Here is a 16,543-nt window from a genome sequence, read left to right on the forward strand (position 1 = left end):
GTTGGCTGGGCTTGGTAGAAGCTATAGGAATCGAGAGGTGGGCACATGTCCTGAAAAGATGCAAATGACAAAAAAGTGTATTATGGTGCATTACTTAACCCTTCTGTTCTGTTCGGGTCAATATGACCTGAAATTAAATTTGAGACCCTGCAGACTATTTATTATGTGGATCTGAAACTTGTTATTAATTAACTTTTCCTCATTTGAGGGGTTCTTACTACGAGTGTTGTTACACTTGTACTGATTGTTACACTTGTACTGTTCGGGTCAATATGACCCGATTACAATTTATACTGTTCAACAGGTCACTAATTATTTCTGCCTGCAAATTTTTTTTGTTTTCCTGTGTACTTCATCTTATTATTCAAGTATTATTATTAACTTATTATTATTATAATGCAAAGATATTGAGGGACAACGAGTTTATGGTGATAAATGGAACAAATTAGATGTGACAGCTCTAAATGCTTATATTGGTTTACTTCTTTTAGCATTATACAAATCTTATGGTGAATCAATTAAAAGTTTGTGGAATTCCGAAACCGGCCGCCACATATTAGAGCTACAATGTCTTTTGAAAGATTTCATGAGATTTCTAGAGTACGGAGGTTTGATAATAAAAGAGATCGAAATGAAAGAAGAGCTAAAGATAATCTAGCCCCTATTAGAATTGTTTGGGTAGAGATTCTACCAAAATTATATAATATTGGTGAAGCTTTAACCGTGGCATTCCGGGATAGGTGCCCGTTCAGACAATACATACCGAGTAAGCCAGCAAAGTACAGCATCAAGATATGGACACTTTGTGACAGCAAAAGTTCATACGTTGTAAACGCTCAAGTGTATACAGGAAGAAACCCTGAAGAAAGAGCTGAAAAAAATCAGGGTATGCGAGTTGTTCTCGATTTGACTCATGGACTAAAAGGACAAAATGTCACATGTGACAACTTTTTCACATCCTACCAACTGTGCCAGATGTTGCGAAAAAGACAACTTACCATGCAGGGTACTCTAAGGAAAAACAAGCCAGAACTGCCACAAGGTATCCTTAGTAAACGAGATGTGTATAGTTCTACTTTTTACTTTACTGGAGATACAACAGTTGTGTCTTACTTTCCCCCAAAAAAAACCTGTAATTCTAATGAGCACAATGCACCATGACAATGCAATAAGTAATCGAGAAGACAGAAAGCCAGACATAATATTAAGCAATATCTTCATACACATGCAAACGCAAAACTAATCATTGGCCAACGATAATATTTTACAACATTCTGGATGTTTCAGCATACAACGCATTTGTTTTATGGAGAGAAATCGACCCCAATTGAAGCGGAAATAAGCTGAAGAATTTTTGTTTAAGAATTAGGGAAATCCCTAGATAGGCCGTATATCGAAGCCAGGAAAGTAAACGCCAGAAGTAAAGGAGCAGCAGCCATTGTGAAGAGTGTCCAGCAGCATGCTCAAGATAGAGACTCCACGGCTTCCACCAGCACAGCTTCCAGCCAAAAAGAAAGAGATGTAGCTTCTGTCCATCTTCTTGTGACAGCAATACAAGTCTGACATGTGCTGGGTGTGCAAAATATCTATGTAAAATACATGTGTTTTATTATTGTGTTCAATGTAAAAATGCATGAACCTGTTCAACCTTTTTAGAGATAAAAAAGAAAAACTGAAATTTCATTATTTTTCATTTGTTGTTTATTTAATATGTTAACACAAAATTATATTTAATTAGATTTCATGTTATAGTAATAGAAATCTAATGCATGTTTGTTATTTGTGTGCAGTATGCTATAAAGAGAACATTATTGGAAACAGCCAGTGAAACTTTTTCTGAAAAAATAAATAAATTAAGTTTTAATTTCATTTCTCATTTGTTTATGATCAACAATGTTAATGTAAGGAGATAGACTGGATGGCGGGTACCTGCATGCCGGGTCTGAAACTGAAATTGTTGCATCCTCTGTTCCCCGGGGAAAGCATTAGTGGGGCGGACCTTTCTCTGCTGTCTAGGGGAAGCCTGAGCAAGACTGCTGTCCCAGGAGGGCGGGGAGAGCTAAAAAATCATGCACAGTGGAGGAGTAGAAGAGGAAGAATGCGCGCAAAGCACTGCAGTCTGACAGTGGCACAGGGGAGTACAGAGAGCAGCGCAGAGAGCAGAGCACAGAGTGGTGAGCAGTGTGCTCTGTTTCCCTCACCTAAGAGGACTGACTTGGCAATGGGCCATATAGAAGGAGTCCCCGTTGCTTGCAGAGAGAGAGCCGTGCAGAGCAGAGCTGTGCCAGCAGAGCAGAGCTGTGTCACCAGATAGAGGGGTGCAGAGTAGAGCCGTGCCAGCAGAGATGGCTGTGCCAGCAGAGAAGAGCCATGCCAGCAGAGAGTGCCATGCAGAGCAGAGCCGTGCAGAGCAGAGCCATGCAGAGTCATGCAAAAAAAGACCTATAGAAACAAGGATCCCTAAAATATAACTTTTAATTGACATAAGTTAAAAAGTTCTATTTTCATAAAGCAATATTATTTGGGAAGACAACATGTGTGCCTATTAAACCCTAGAAGGTCACTATACTAAGCCCTACCTGGCAGTGAAGGTAGACACCCTAAATTACTGCGGTAGGCGCCCCCACTCCTCAATGGCTCACCCTAAAAGGCCCCTGAAAACATCTACAATAAAGGAAACCTGGTGAGCCTTATGTATAGTCCCTATAGAGAGACCTGCCTGGCAGTGGAGGTAGACACCCTAATTTTCAAAGGTAGGTGCCCCCACTCCTCGACGGCTAGCTACAGTCCCTGCAGTGGAGACAAAAGATAGACAAATGGAAGTGTCCCAGTACAGTAAACCCTGGTACCCGTAGAAACCAAGTCCAACTCAAAAAAGAAAAAAATATTTGAAAGAAAAAATTATTAAAATTTTTTGGGAAAAAAGAAAAATAATTTTGAAAAAAATGTCAGATACAGACTAATCAGCAATCGTCATCACAATAGACTGATAAGGCAATTGAAATAAATATACAAATCAAACAAGAAAAAATTCACAAAAAGATATATGTGTGTGGGTAGATCAGATATAAGATATAGTGTATCATTGTCCAAGCAGTGATGAATATATAGGGTTCCCCAGACAGTAAGAGTTACTTAATAGGGAGCACTGCAGCACAGAAACGCATAATAAAAGGACACAATCATACTTTTAGACAGACCATAGTAATAGAACCCCCTAAGGAACTTATCTAGATGTGTGGTGAGCACTTTGAACCCCCAATTCTTTCACTAAAGTTTAGAATGTAGAGCCGTGAAAATTAAAAAATCATTTTTTTCCACAAAATAATTTTTAGCCCGCAATTTTTTATTTTCCCAAGGTTAAGAGGAGAAATTGAACCCCAAGTGTTGTAGTCCAATTTGTTCTGAGTATGCTGATACCCCATATGTGGGGGGGAACCACTGTTTGGGCACACAGCAGAGCTCGGAAGGGAAGGAGCGCCATTTGGAATGCAGACTTGGATTGGTCTGCAGGCGTCACGTTGCATTTGCAGAGCCCATGATGTCCATAAGCAATAGAAACCCCCACATGTGACCCCATATTGGAAACTAGACCCCCAAGGAACTTATCTAGATGTGTTGTGAGAACTTTGAACGCCCAAGTGTTTTACTACAGTTTATAACACAGAGCCGTGAAAATAACAAATCTTTTTTTTCTTCCACAAAAATTATATTTTAGCCCACCGGTTTGTATTTTCCCAAGAGTAATAGGATAAATTGGACCCCAAAAGTTGTTGTCCAATTTGTCCTGAGTACGCTGATACCCCATATGTTGGGGTAAATCCCTGTTTGGGCGCAAGGGAGAGCTTGGAAGGGAAGGACCACTGTGTTAGTTTTTCAACGCAGAATTGGCTGGAATTGAGATCGGATGCCATGTCGCGTTTGGAGAGCCCCTGATGTGCCTAAACAGTGGAAAGCCCCCAATTCTAACTGAAACTCTAACCCAAACACACCCCTAACCCTAATCCCAACTATAACCATAACCACACACCTAACCCTAATCCCAACCTTAATGCAAACCCTAACTTTAGCCCCAAACCTATCCCTAAATTTAGCCTCAACCCCAACCCCAAACCTAACTTTAGCCCCAACCCTAACATTAACTTTACCCCAACCCTAATCCTAACTTTAGCCCCAACCCTAACTTTAGCCCCAACCCTAAACCTAACTTTAGCCCCAACCCTAACCCTAACTTTAGCCCCAACCCTAACCCTAACATTAGCCCCAACCTAAACCCTAACCCTAATGGGAAAATGGAAATAAATACATTTTTTTAATTTTATAATTTTTCCCTAATTAAGAGGGTGATGAAGGGGGGTTTGATTTACTTTTATAGCTTTTTTTAGTGGATTTTTATGATTGGCAGCCATCACACACTAAAAGACGCTTTTTATTGCAAAAAATAGTTTTTGCATCACCACATTTTGAGAGCTATAATTTATCCATATTTTGGCCCACAGAGTCATGTGAGGTCTTGTTTTTTGCGTGACGAGTTAACGTTTTTATTGGTAGCATTTTCGGGCACATGACATTTTTTGATCGCTTTTTATTCCGATGGGCGGCAGAATCAACAAAAAACAGCAATTCCTAAATTTCTTTTAGGGGGCGTTTATATCGTTCCAAGTGTGGTAAAATTGATAAAGCAGCTTTATTCTTCGGGTTAGTACGATTACAGCGATACCTCATTTATATCTTTTTTTATGTTTTTGCGCTTTTACACAATAAAAACTATTTTACATAAAAAATAATTGTATTTGCATTGCTTTATTCTGAGAGCTATAACATTTTTCATCTTTCTGCTGATAATGCTGTATGGCGGCTTTTTTTGTGGGACAAGATGACGTTTTCAGCGGTACCATGGTTATTTATATCCGTCTTTTGATCACATTTTATTGCACTTTTTGTTCAGCAGTATGATGATAAAACATTGTTTTTTGCCTCATTTTTTATATATTTTTTTGCGATGTTAACTCAAGGGGTTAACTAGTGGGATAGTTTTATAGAGCAGGTCGTTACGGACGCGGCAATACCAAATATGTGTACTTTTATTTTTTTTTAGTTATTTACATAAATAAATGGATTTATTGGAAAAATATTTATTTATTTATTTATTTATTTGTTTGGGGATTTTTTTTTATACATTCTATTTTTTTTTTACTTTATAACATTGTCCCAGGGTGGGTACATCACTATATTTCATCAGATCGCTGACCTGACACTTTGCATAGCACTGTGTCAGATCACCGATCTGACAGGCAGTGCAGGAGGCTTTCTGGCGCCTGCTCTGAGCAGGCGCCGGCAAGCCACCTCTTTGAAGGACCCGGAAGGAGCCCCGCGGCCATTTTGGATCCGGGGACTCCTTCCAGAACACTGGAACAATGCAATCGCATTGCGTTGTTCCGGTGGGAAAGCACAGGGAGTGCCTGTCCCTGCGCGAAGCGCCTCTATGTCGCTGTCACTACTGACAGCGGCCTCGATCGTGGGCATTGCTGCGGGGTGTCAGCTGTCACATACAGCTGACACTCGCATGCGATCGCCATGGTGCTCACTGTGAGACCACGCGATCGTGCCGCCGTACTAGTACTGCGGTTTGCAGGAACTCAGTTGCCACAGAGCAGTACTAGTACGGCGCATGTCGGGAAGGGGTTAAAGAAAATCCATTGGGATGCTATGATCATCTCCAAGTCTACATTCTTCATCATATGACTATGAAGCACTAGGGAACAGTGAAAATCAATGTCCATGGATTTGAAACTTAAGCTAAGAAAGAAGAAATTCTTCTGCATCCACAGCAGTGTTTGCTGGACGCCATTAACAAATATTTTAATTTTTTAATGTTCCCAAATAAATGATAATGTTTTTTGATCTGTTTAAAATATTGCTGTCTTATTTATTTTATGTATTAATAATTTATGTGTTATATTTATTGCAATTTTTTTTTCTGTTTTCAAATTAATTTAATAGAAATATTGGAATAAAATTGTCTAGCATAAACACTGACCTTCTGATGGTGATTACCATATATTATTACTGATATCCTTTTCATTTCTGTTGACACATAAATTGTATCCCTAGAGAATTTTCTCACTTCTACAATTGCATTTTCTAATTCTATTTAAAAAAAAAAAAAAAGATCTCACCTGTGGGACAACCCGGTCAGAGGGATGTCGCTGTTCTTGGTCTGCCGCCTCCTTTCTTCTTGTGATGTCATCCTCTTTCTTGTTTTGTGTGAATTACATTTCGCTACGTCATTCACACAGTCACCCTGGCATCACAATCCTGCTCATACTTGTCTAACCTAACTAAATCTCTGAAATCATCCCAAGATAACATTCACTTTTTATCAACTTCTCAATCGGAGTTTTTCTTTTTCCCATAGTTATAAGATCAATAGGTAAATTAATTTACTTTTATTAAAATTATAATTATTTTTTAACAGAAAAGCAGAATGCAAATAAATATAAATAGGAATTACATATTTAAAAATACATTTTAATAAATATACATTTAAAAATATCAAAATTAAATAATTACATACATATTGAAATAAATATAAATAAATATATCATGAAAAATATCAAACGAACGACCAAATTATGCATATGCATATATATGAAAAATCACAAAGAGAAAATTCATCTCCTATTTGATCTTGATGTTGAGACTTTACGACAGGTGACTGTAGATAAGCTTCTAATTAGAGCGATCATGTATTGTCCTCATCAGTTCTTCACAATGGGTATCAATCATATAAAATGGAACAATATAACGGCGATGTTAATGGAAAATGTTCCACCATTTGAAGAGCGTCCTCAAGACTAGCAGTCTTTTATAAAAAATATCTTTGCAGTTACTTCCCATCAGCCCAACATCCAATATCTTCTACCACCAGCGAGATAAGACTGAGTAGCACGGCTTCCTGGAGACATTGCAAAGATTCCTACAAAATAATATGAAAAATGATTATTATGCTTGTTATGGATTCAGCATTACCTATAATTTCTCCTAGTCTATATGCCATTGGCTTTTTTCTTGCATCTATGTTCTGTTGATATTCAGTTTTATAATGTTATTAAATTTAGTCTCCATTCAGAACATTATGGGGTCACTCAAGTCAATGTTGACCCTCATCTACTGTTCATGTCCAGGGTCAATTATCTCCTCCATCAAAAAAGACAGGATGCTATTAGTGCATCTGTAGATTAGTGAAGGACATTTACCTCTTCTACAAAGTGCTGGAGATGGTGCAGCCATGGCTTCAGCTCATCAGAAGGTGTTTTACTGTGTCCTGGTGATTCTTTCTGAATGTGAAAAATGCAAGATAATGATTAGTCATGCGTCATTATTTCTAATATCAGCCATGAAACATAACAGCCCAATCCATGCAGTCAATGAACATGAGGACCATATGAACTTACACAGATCAAAAGATCTTCTCTGATTTTGAGGAACATCCCGAGAGACTGTGATGCCAGGTCGGGTACAGTAGATGTGGACAGATTCGCCAGAACTTCTGTAGTTACAGTAACTCGCTCCAGGGTCAGAATCAGGCGGTCACTGGCCTGAAGAAGGGGAAAATATTTGATGCTTCTAAATATATAACTAGGTGAAGAAGTAAGGTGTTTTTTTTCCAAGAAATATTTCAAGGCCAGGAATGGAATAAAGTGTCAGATCTGTATTTACCTTTAGGTCACATACAGATGGCTTGTGTCTCACCATTCTTCTGTAACATTTGATTGCACTGGTGGACATGGTCTTCTCCTGTTGACAGATAAAGTAGGATTTGTTTTAGATGTACATGGATACAGCATATTACAAATTAACTCATCCAGAATATACTACCATACAGTGTAATAATTGATGCCTACTGTATAGAGTGAGTCAAAAAGTCAGAAATCAACCATAAATGGATCATCTCAACATGTTGCAGATCAACAGTAGTACTAATTTAATTACTCAATTTAACCTACAATTTTACCACTGAAGGTTCTCAAGTAAAACATATGGAAAAGATTAGATTAATTGTCTTTTACACTTGCTGTGGTTCTTCACTTGTAGAAAAATACGTGTGAAAGCACCCTGACTTCTGACTCTATAGATGTGCATGTATAAAAAAATATAAAACAATCTCTCTTCTTACATGTTCATTCTGCAATTGTTTGATCATCCTCATGTTAGCAGAAGATACTGATTGATATCTGGACATGGGGCAACGCCTCCGGTGTAGATGTCCGGTCACTACAACAAGAACAAGACTGAAGACCACCAATCTGATGTCCATGACTGGAGTATTAGAGTATTTCTTCTCTTCCAATGGATCTGTGTGTATGGTATACACATGCATAGAACATTATTATTGTATATAAACTTATCATGTTGACGTCCACAGCATTAATATTCTGTACAAACATTCAGTAGAAGATGCTCACCTGCCCGTTTGCTTTGCGTCTCTCTGCTGCTCCGAGCTCTGACTTATGTCTTCCCATGTTTCTCCTTTTATTCTGCAATCTGCGGGAGAGAAATTTCTTCATTTTCAGGATGTGGAGAAAACTTCCCTCTGCAATTGGAATTCAAGTGACAGAAGTCATGGGAAACCCTTACAACTTTCAGTTTCCTTAGTATGTGGCTAGGAAGATAACGTCAGGTAGCTGGGAGGAGACTCCTCCACGACTACAGGTGACTGAAGGAATCCCTGCCTTATACAAAGATATTACGTGTAACAATCTAAAAAAGATTATTTGACTGTTTATATCATCTATCCTCCCATCACTCAGTAATTTCGTCATGTTGTTAAATGTAATATCTCTGTATATAGTAGGGATTCCTCCTGTCACCTGCCGTAGTGGAAGAGTCTCCTCCCAGTTACCTGACATTACATTCCTACCTACATACCAAGGAAACTGAAAGTTGTAAGAATTTCCCACAGCTGTAGAAACTTTTCTCATGTCATTTCAATTCTGAACGTAGAGATTACTGACTTAGCGACGGGCCATATAGAAGGAGTCCCCGTTGGTTGCAGAGAGAGCCGTGCAGAGCAGAGCTGTGTCACCAGATAGAGGGGTGCAGAGTAGAGCCGTGCCAGCAGAGATGGCTGTGCCAGCAGAGAAGAGCCATGCCAGCAGAGAGTGCCATGCAGAGCAGAGCCGTGCAGAGCAGAGCCATGCAGAGTCATGCAAAAAAAGACCTATAGAAACAAGGATCCCTAAAATATAACTTTTAATTGACATAAGTTAAAAAGTTCTATTTTCATAAAGCAATATTATTTGGGAAGACAACATGTGTGCCTATTAAACCCTAGAAGGTCACTATACTAAGCCCTACCTGGCAGTGAAGGTAGACACCCTAAATTACTGCGGTAGGTGCCCCCACTCCTCAATGGCTCACCCTAAAAGGCCCCTGAAAACATCTACAATAAAGGAAACCTGGTGAGCCTTATGTATAGTCCCTATAGAGAGACCTGCCTGGCAGTGGAGGTAGACACCCTAATTTTCAGGGGTAGGTGCCCCCACTCCTCGACGGCTAGCTACAGTCCCTGCAGTGGAGACAAAAGATAGACAAATAGAAGTGTCCCAGTACAGTACACCCTGGTACCCATAGAAGCCAAGTCCAACTCAAAAAAGAAAAAAATATTTGAAAGAAAAAATTATTAAAATTTTTGGGGAAAAAAGAAAAATAATTTTGAAAAAAATGTCAGATACAGACTAATCAGCAATTGTCATCACAATAGACTGATAAGGCAATTGAAATAAATATACAAATCAAACAAGAAAAAATTCACAAAAAGATATATGTATGTGGGTAGATCGGATATAAGATATAGTGTATTATTGTCCAAGCAGTGATGAATATATAGGGTTCCCCAGACAGTAAAGGTACCGGCACACTAAGCGACGCTGCAGCGATACAGACAACGATGCCGATCGCTGCAGCGTCGCTGTTTGGTCGCTGGAGAGCTGTCACACAGACCGCTCTCCAGCGACCAACGATGCCAAGGTCCCTGGGTAACCATGGTAAACATCGGGTTGCTAAGCGCAGGGCCGCGCTTAGTAACCTGATGTTTTCCCTGGTTACCAGTGTAAAATGTAAAAAAACAAACACTACATACTCACCTTCGCGTCCCCCGGCGTCTGCTTCCTACACTGACTGAGTGCCGGCCCTAACAGCAGAGCAGTGACGTCACCGCTGTGCTGTGCTTTCACTTTACGGCCGGCGCTCAGTCAGTGCAGGAAGCGGACGGCGAGGGACGCGAAGGTGAGTATGTACTGTTTGTTTTTTTACATTTTACACTGGTAACCAGGGTAAACATCTGGTTACTAAGCGCGGCCCTGCGCTTAGTAACCCGATATTTACCCTGGTTACCATTGTAAAACATCGCTGGTATCGTTGCTTTTGCCGTCAAACACAACGATACACGGCGATCTGACGACCAAATAAAGTTCTGAACTTTAATCAACGACCAGCGATATCACAGCAGGATCCTGATCGCTGCTGCGTGTCAAACACAACAATATCGCTATCCAGGACGCTGCAACGTCACGGATCGCTAGCGATATCGTTTAGTGTGACGGTACCTTAAGAGTTACTTAATAGGGAGCACTGCAGCACAGAAATGCATAATAAAAGGACACAATCATACTTTTAGACAGACCATAGTAATAGAATCCCCTAAGGAACTTATCTAGATGTGTGGTGAGCACTTTGAACCCCCAATTCTTTCACTAAAGTTTAGAATGTAGAGCCGTGAAAATTAAAAAATCATTTTTTTCCACAAAATAATTTTTAGCCTGCAATTTTTTTATTTTCCCAAGGTTAAGTGGAGAAATTGGACCCCAAAAGTTGTAGTCCAATTTGTCCTGAGTATGCTGATACCCCATATGTGGGGGGGAACCACTGTTTGGGCACACAGCAGAGCTCGGAAGGGAAGGAGCGCCATTTGGAATGCAGACTTGGATTGGTCTGCAGGCGTCACGTTGCATTTGCACAGCCCATGATGTCCATAAGCAATAGAAACCCCACATGTGACCCCATATTGGAAACTAGACCCCCAAGGAACTTATCTAGATGTGTTGTGACAACTTTTAACGCCCAAGTGTTTCACTACAGTTTATAACACAGAGCCGTGAAAATAACAAATCTTTTTTTTCTTCCACAAAAATTATTTTTTAGCCCACCGATTTTGTATTTTCCCAAAAGTAATAGGATAAATTGGACCCTAAAAGTTGTTGTCCAATTTGTCCTGAGTACGCTGATACCCCATATGTTGGGGTAAATCCCTGTTTGGGCGCAAGGGAGAGCTTGGAAGGGAACGACCACTGTTTTACTTTTTCAACGCAGAATTGGCTGGAATTGAGATCGGATGCCATGTCGCGTTTGGAGAGCCCCTGATGTGCCTAAACAGTGGAAAGCCCCCAATTCTAACTGAAACTCTAACCCGAACACACCCCTAACCCTAATCCCAACCATAACCCTAACCACACACCTAACCCTAATCCCAACCTTAATGCAAACCCTAACTTTAGCCCCAACCCTAACCCTAACTTTAGCCCCAAACCTATCCCTAAATTTAGCCTCAACCCCAAACCTAACTTTAGCCCCAACCCTAACCTTAACTTTACCCCAACCCTAATCCTAACTTTAGCCCCAACCCTAACTTTAGCCCCAACCCTAAACCTAACTTTAGCCCCAACCCTAACCCTAACTTTAGCCCCAACCCTAACCCTAACCCTAACATTAGCCCCAACCTAAACCCTAACCCTAATTCGAAAATGGAAATAAATACATTTTTTTAATTTTATAATTTTTCCCTAATTAAGAGGGTGATGAAGGGGGGTTTGATTTACTTTTATAGCTTTTTTTAGTGGATTTTTATGATTGGCAGCCGTCACACACTAAAAGACGCTTTTTATTGCAAAAAATAGTTTTTGCATCACCACATTTTGAGAGCTATAATTTATCCATATTTTGGCCCACAGAGTCATGTGAGGTCTTGTTTTTTGCGGGACGAGTTGACGTTTTTATTGGTAGCATTTTCGGGCACATGACATTTTTTGATCGCTTTTTATTCCGATGGGCGGCAGAATCAACAAAAAACAGCAATTCCTAAATTTCTTTTAGGGGGCGTTTATATCGTTCCAAGTGTGGTAAAATTGATAAAGCAGCTTTATTCTTCGGGTTAGTACGATTACAGCGATACCTCATTTATATCTTTTTTTATGTTTTTGCGCTTTTACACAATAAAAACTATTTTATATAAAAAATAATTGTTTTTGCATCGCTTTATTCTGAGAGCTATAACTTTTTTTCATCTTTCTGCTGATAATGCTGTATGGTGGCTTTTTTTGCGGGACAAGATGAGGTTTTCAGCGGTACCATGGTTATTTATATCCGTCTTTTGATCACATTTTATTGCACTTTTTGTTCAGCAGTATGATGATAAAGCATTGTTTTTTGCCTCGTTTTTTATATATTTTTTTGCGATGTTCACTCAAGGGGTTAACTAGTGGGATAGTTTTATAGAGCAGGTCGTTACGGACGCGGCAATACCAAACATGTGTACTTTTATTTTTTTTTGTTATTAACATAAATAAATGGATTTATTGGAAAAATATTTATTTATTTATTTGTTTGGGGATTTTTTTTTATACATTCTATTTTTTTTTTACATTATAACATTGTCCCAGGGTGGGACATCACTATATTTCATCAGATCGCTGATCTGACACTTTGCATAGCACTGTGTCAGATCACCGATCTGACAGGCAGTGCAGGAGGCTTTCTGGCGCCTGCTCTGAGCAGGAGCTGGCAAGCCACCTCTTTGAAGGACCCGGAAGGAGCCCCGCGGCCATTTTGGATCCGGGGACTCCTTCCAGAACACCGGAACAATGCAATCGCATTGCGTTGTTTCGGTGGGAAAGCACAGGGAGCGCCTGTCCCTGCACGATGCTCCTGTATGTCGCTGTCACTACTGACAGGGGCCTCGATCGTGGGCATTGCTGCGGGGGTCAGCTGTCACATACAGCTGACACTCGCATGCGATCGCCGCGGTGCTCACTGTGAGACCACGCGATCGTGCCGCCGTACTAGTACTGCGGTTTGCAGGAACTCAGTTGCCACAGAGCAGTACTAGTACGGCGCATGTCGGGAAGGGGTTAAAGAAAATCCATTGGGATGCTATGATCATCTCCAAGTCTACATTCTTCATCATATGACTATGAAGCACTGGGGAACATTGAAAATCAATGTCTATGGATTTGAAACTTAAGCTAAGAAAGAAGAAATTCTTCTACATCCACAGCAGTGTTTACTGGACGCCATTAACAAATATTTTAATTTTTTAATGTTCCCAAATAAATGATAATGTTTTTTGATCTGTTTAAAATATTGCTGCCTTATTTATTTTATGTATTAATAATTTGTGTGTTATATTTATTGCAATTATTTTTTCTGTTTTCAAGTTAATTTAATAGAAATATTGGAATAAAATTGTCTAGCATAAACACTGACCTTCTGATGGTGATTACCATATATTATTACTGATATCCTTTTCATTTCTGTTGACACATAAATTGTATCCCTAGAGAATTTTCTCACTTCTACAATTGCATTTTCTAGTTCTATTTAAAAAAAAAAAAAAAAAGATCTCACCTGTGGGACAACCCGGTCAGAGGGATGTCGCTGTTCTTGGTCTGCCGCCTCCTTTCTTCTTGTGATGTCATCCTCTTTCTTGTTTTGTGTGAATTACATTTCGCTACGTCATTCACACAGTCACCCTGGCATCACAATCCTGCTCATACTTGTCTAACCTAACTAGGGCACACATTTTCTCCTGCTAAATCTCTGAAATCATCCCAAGATAACATTCACTTTTTATCCACTTCTCAATCTGAGTTTTTCTTTTTCTCATACTTATAAGAACAATAGGTAAATTAATTTACTTTTATTAAAATTATAATTATTTTTTAACAGAAAAGCAGAATGCAAATAAATATAAATAGGAATTACATATTTAAAAATACATATTAATAAATATACATTTCAAAATATCAAAATTAAATAATTACATACATATTAAAATAAATATAAATAAATATATCATGAAAAATATCAAACGAACGACCAAATTATGCATATGCATATATATGAAAAATCACAAAGAGAAAATTAATCTCCTATTTGATCTTGATGTTGAGACTTTACGACAGGTGACTGTAGATAAGCTTCTAATTAGAGCGATCATGTATTGTCCTCATCAGTTCTTCACAATGGGTATCAATCATATAAAATTGAACAAAATCACGGCGATGTTAATGGAAAATGTTCCACCATTTGAATAGCGTCCTCAAGACTAGCAGTCTTTTATAAAAAATATCTTTGCAGTTACTTCCCATGAGCCCAACATCCAATATCTTCTACCACCAGCGAGATAAGACTGAGTAGCACGGCTTCCTGGAGACATTGCAAAGATTCCTACAAAATAATATGAAAAATGATTATTATGCTTGTTATGGATTCAGCATTACCTATAATTTTTCTTGCATCTATGTTCTGTTGATATTCAGTTTTATAATGTTATCAAATTTAGTCTCCATTCAGAACATTATGGGTTCACTCAAGTCAATGTTGACCCTCATCTACTGTTCATGTCCAGGGTCAATTATCTCCTCCACCAAAAAAGACAGGATGCTATTAGTACATCTGTAGATTAGTGAAGGACATTTACCTCTTCTACAAAGTGCTGGAGATGGTGCAGCCATGGCTTCAGCTCATCAGAAGGTGTTTTACTGTGTCCTGGTGATTCTTTCTGAATGTGAAAAATGCAAGATAATGATTAGTCATGCGTCATTATTTCTAATATCAGCCATGAAACATAACAGCCCAATCCATGCAGTCAATGAACATGAGGACCATATGAACTTACACAGATCAAAAGATCTTCTCTGATTTTGAGGAACATCCCGAGAGACTGTGATGCCAGGTCGGGTACAGTAGATGTGGACAGATTCGCCAGAACTTCTGTAGTTACAGTAACTCGCTCCAGGGTCAGAATCAGGCGGTCACTGGCCTGTAGAAGGGAAGAAGGGGAAAATATTTGATGCTTCTAAATATATAACTAGGTGAGGAAGTAAGGTGGTTTTTTTTCAAGAACTATTTCAAGGCCAGTAATGGAATAAAGTGTCAGATCTGTATTTACCTTTAGGTCACATACAGATGGCTTGTGTCTCACCATTCTTCTGTAACATTTGATTGCACTGGTGGACATGGTCTTCTCCTGTAGTGTTGACAGATAAAGTAGGATTTGTTTTAGATGTACATGGATACAGCATATTATAAATTAACTCATCCAGAATATAATACCATACAGTGTAATAATTCATGCCTACTGTATAGAGTGAGTCAAAAAGTCAAGAGCCAACCATAAATGGATCATCTCACCATGTTCCAGATCAACAGTAGTACTAATTTAATTACTCAATTTAACCTACAATTTTACCACTGAAGGTTCTCAAGTAAAACATATGGAAAATATTAGATTAATTGTCTTTTACACTTGCTGTGGTTCTTCACTTGAAGAAAAATACGTGTGAAAGCATCCTGACTTCTGACTCTTTAGATGTGCATCTATAAAAAAATATAAAACAATCTCTCTTCTTACATGTTCATTCTGCAATTGTTTGATCATCCTCATGTTAGCAGAAGAAACTGATTGATATCTGGACATGGGGCAACGCCTCCGGTGTAGATGTCCGGTCACTGCTACAAGTACAAGACTGAAGACCACCAATCTGATGTCCATGACTGGAGTATTAGAGTATTTCTTCTCTTCCAATGGTTCTGTGTGTAAGGTATACACATGCATAGAACATTATTATTGTATATAAACTTATCATGTAGATGTCCACAGCATTAATATTCTGTACAAACATCCAGTAGAAGATGCTCACCTGCCCGTTTGCTTTGCGTCTCTCTGCTGCTCCGAGCTCTGACTTATGTCTTCCCATGTTTCTCCTTTTATTCTTCAATCTGCGGGAGAGAAATTTCTTCATTTTCAGGATGTGGAGAAAACTTCACTCTGCAATTGGAATTCAAGTGACAGAAGTCGTGGGAAACCCTTATAACTTTCAGTTTCTTTAGTATGTAACTAGGAAGATAACGTCAGGTAGCTGGAAGGAGACTCCTCCATGACTACAGGTGACTGAAGGAATCCCTGCCTTATAGAAAGATATTACGTGTAACAATCTAAAAAAGATTATTCTACTGTTTATATCATCTATCCTCCCATCGCTCAGTAATTTCATCATGTTGTTAAATGTAATATCTCTGTATACAGTAGGGATTCCTCCTATCACCTGCCGTAGTGGAAGAGTCTCCTCCCAGTTACCTGACGTTACATTCCTACCTACATACCAAGGAAACTGAAAGTTGTAAGAATTTCCCACAGCTGTAGACACTTTACTCATGTCATTTCAATTCTGAACGTAGAAAGAAAATTTCTCCATGAGACTGA

The 16,543-nt window shown here is 39.0% G+C and overlaps 1 protein-coding gene across 1 annotated transcript; it reads right to left on the bottom strand.

Annotated features, from left to right (window-relative positions):
* Nucleotides 1-14,415: 14,415 nt before the first annotated feature.
* LOC143803756 (uncharacterized) lies at nucleotides 14,416-16,037 on the bottom strand. Its single transcript, XM_077281529.1, has 6 exons — nucleotides 15,920-16,037; nucleotides 15,692-15,870; nucleotides 15,230-15,307; nucleotides 14,957-15,100; nucleotides 14,759-14,839; nucleotides 14,416-14,505 (listed from the first exon to the last, which is right to left on the bottom strand). The coding sequence occupies exons 1-6, from the start codon at nucleotides 16,035-16,037 to the stop codon at nucleotides 14,416-14,418; spliced, it is 690 nt and encodes a 229-aa protein (XP_077137644.1).
* Between the last annotated feature and the right edge of the window lie 506 nt (nucleotides 16,038-16,543).

Source organism: Ranitomeya variabilis, chromosome 2 (assembly GCF_051348905.1).
Source record: "Ranitomeya variabilis isolate aRanVar5 chromosome 2, aRanVar5.hap1, whole genome shotgun sequence".
In the NCBI taxonomy this organism is placed as follows: domain Eukaryota; kingdom Metazoa; phylum Chordata; class Amphibia; order Anura; family Dendrobatidae; genus Ranitomeya; species Ranitomeya variabilis.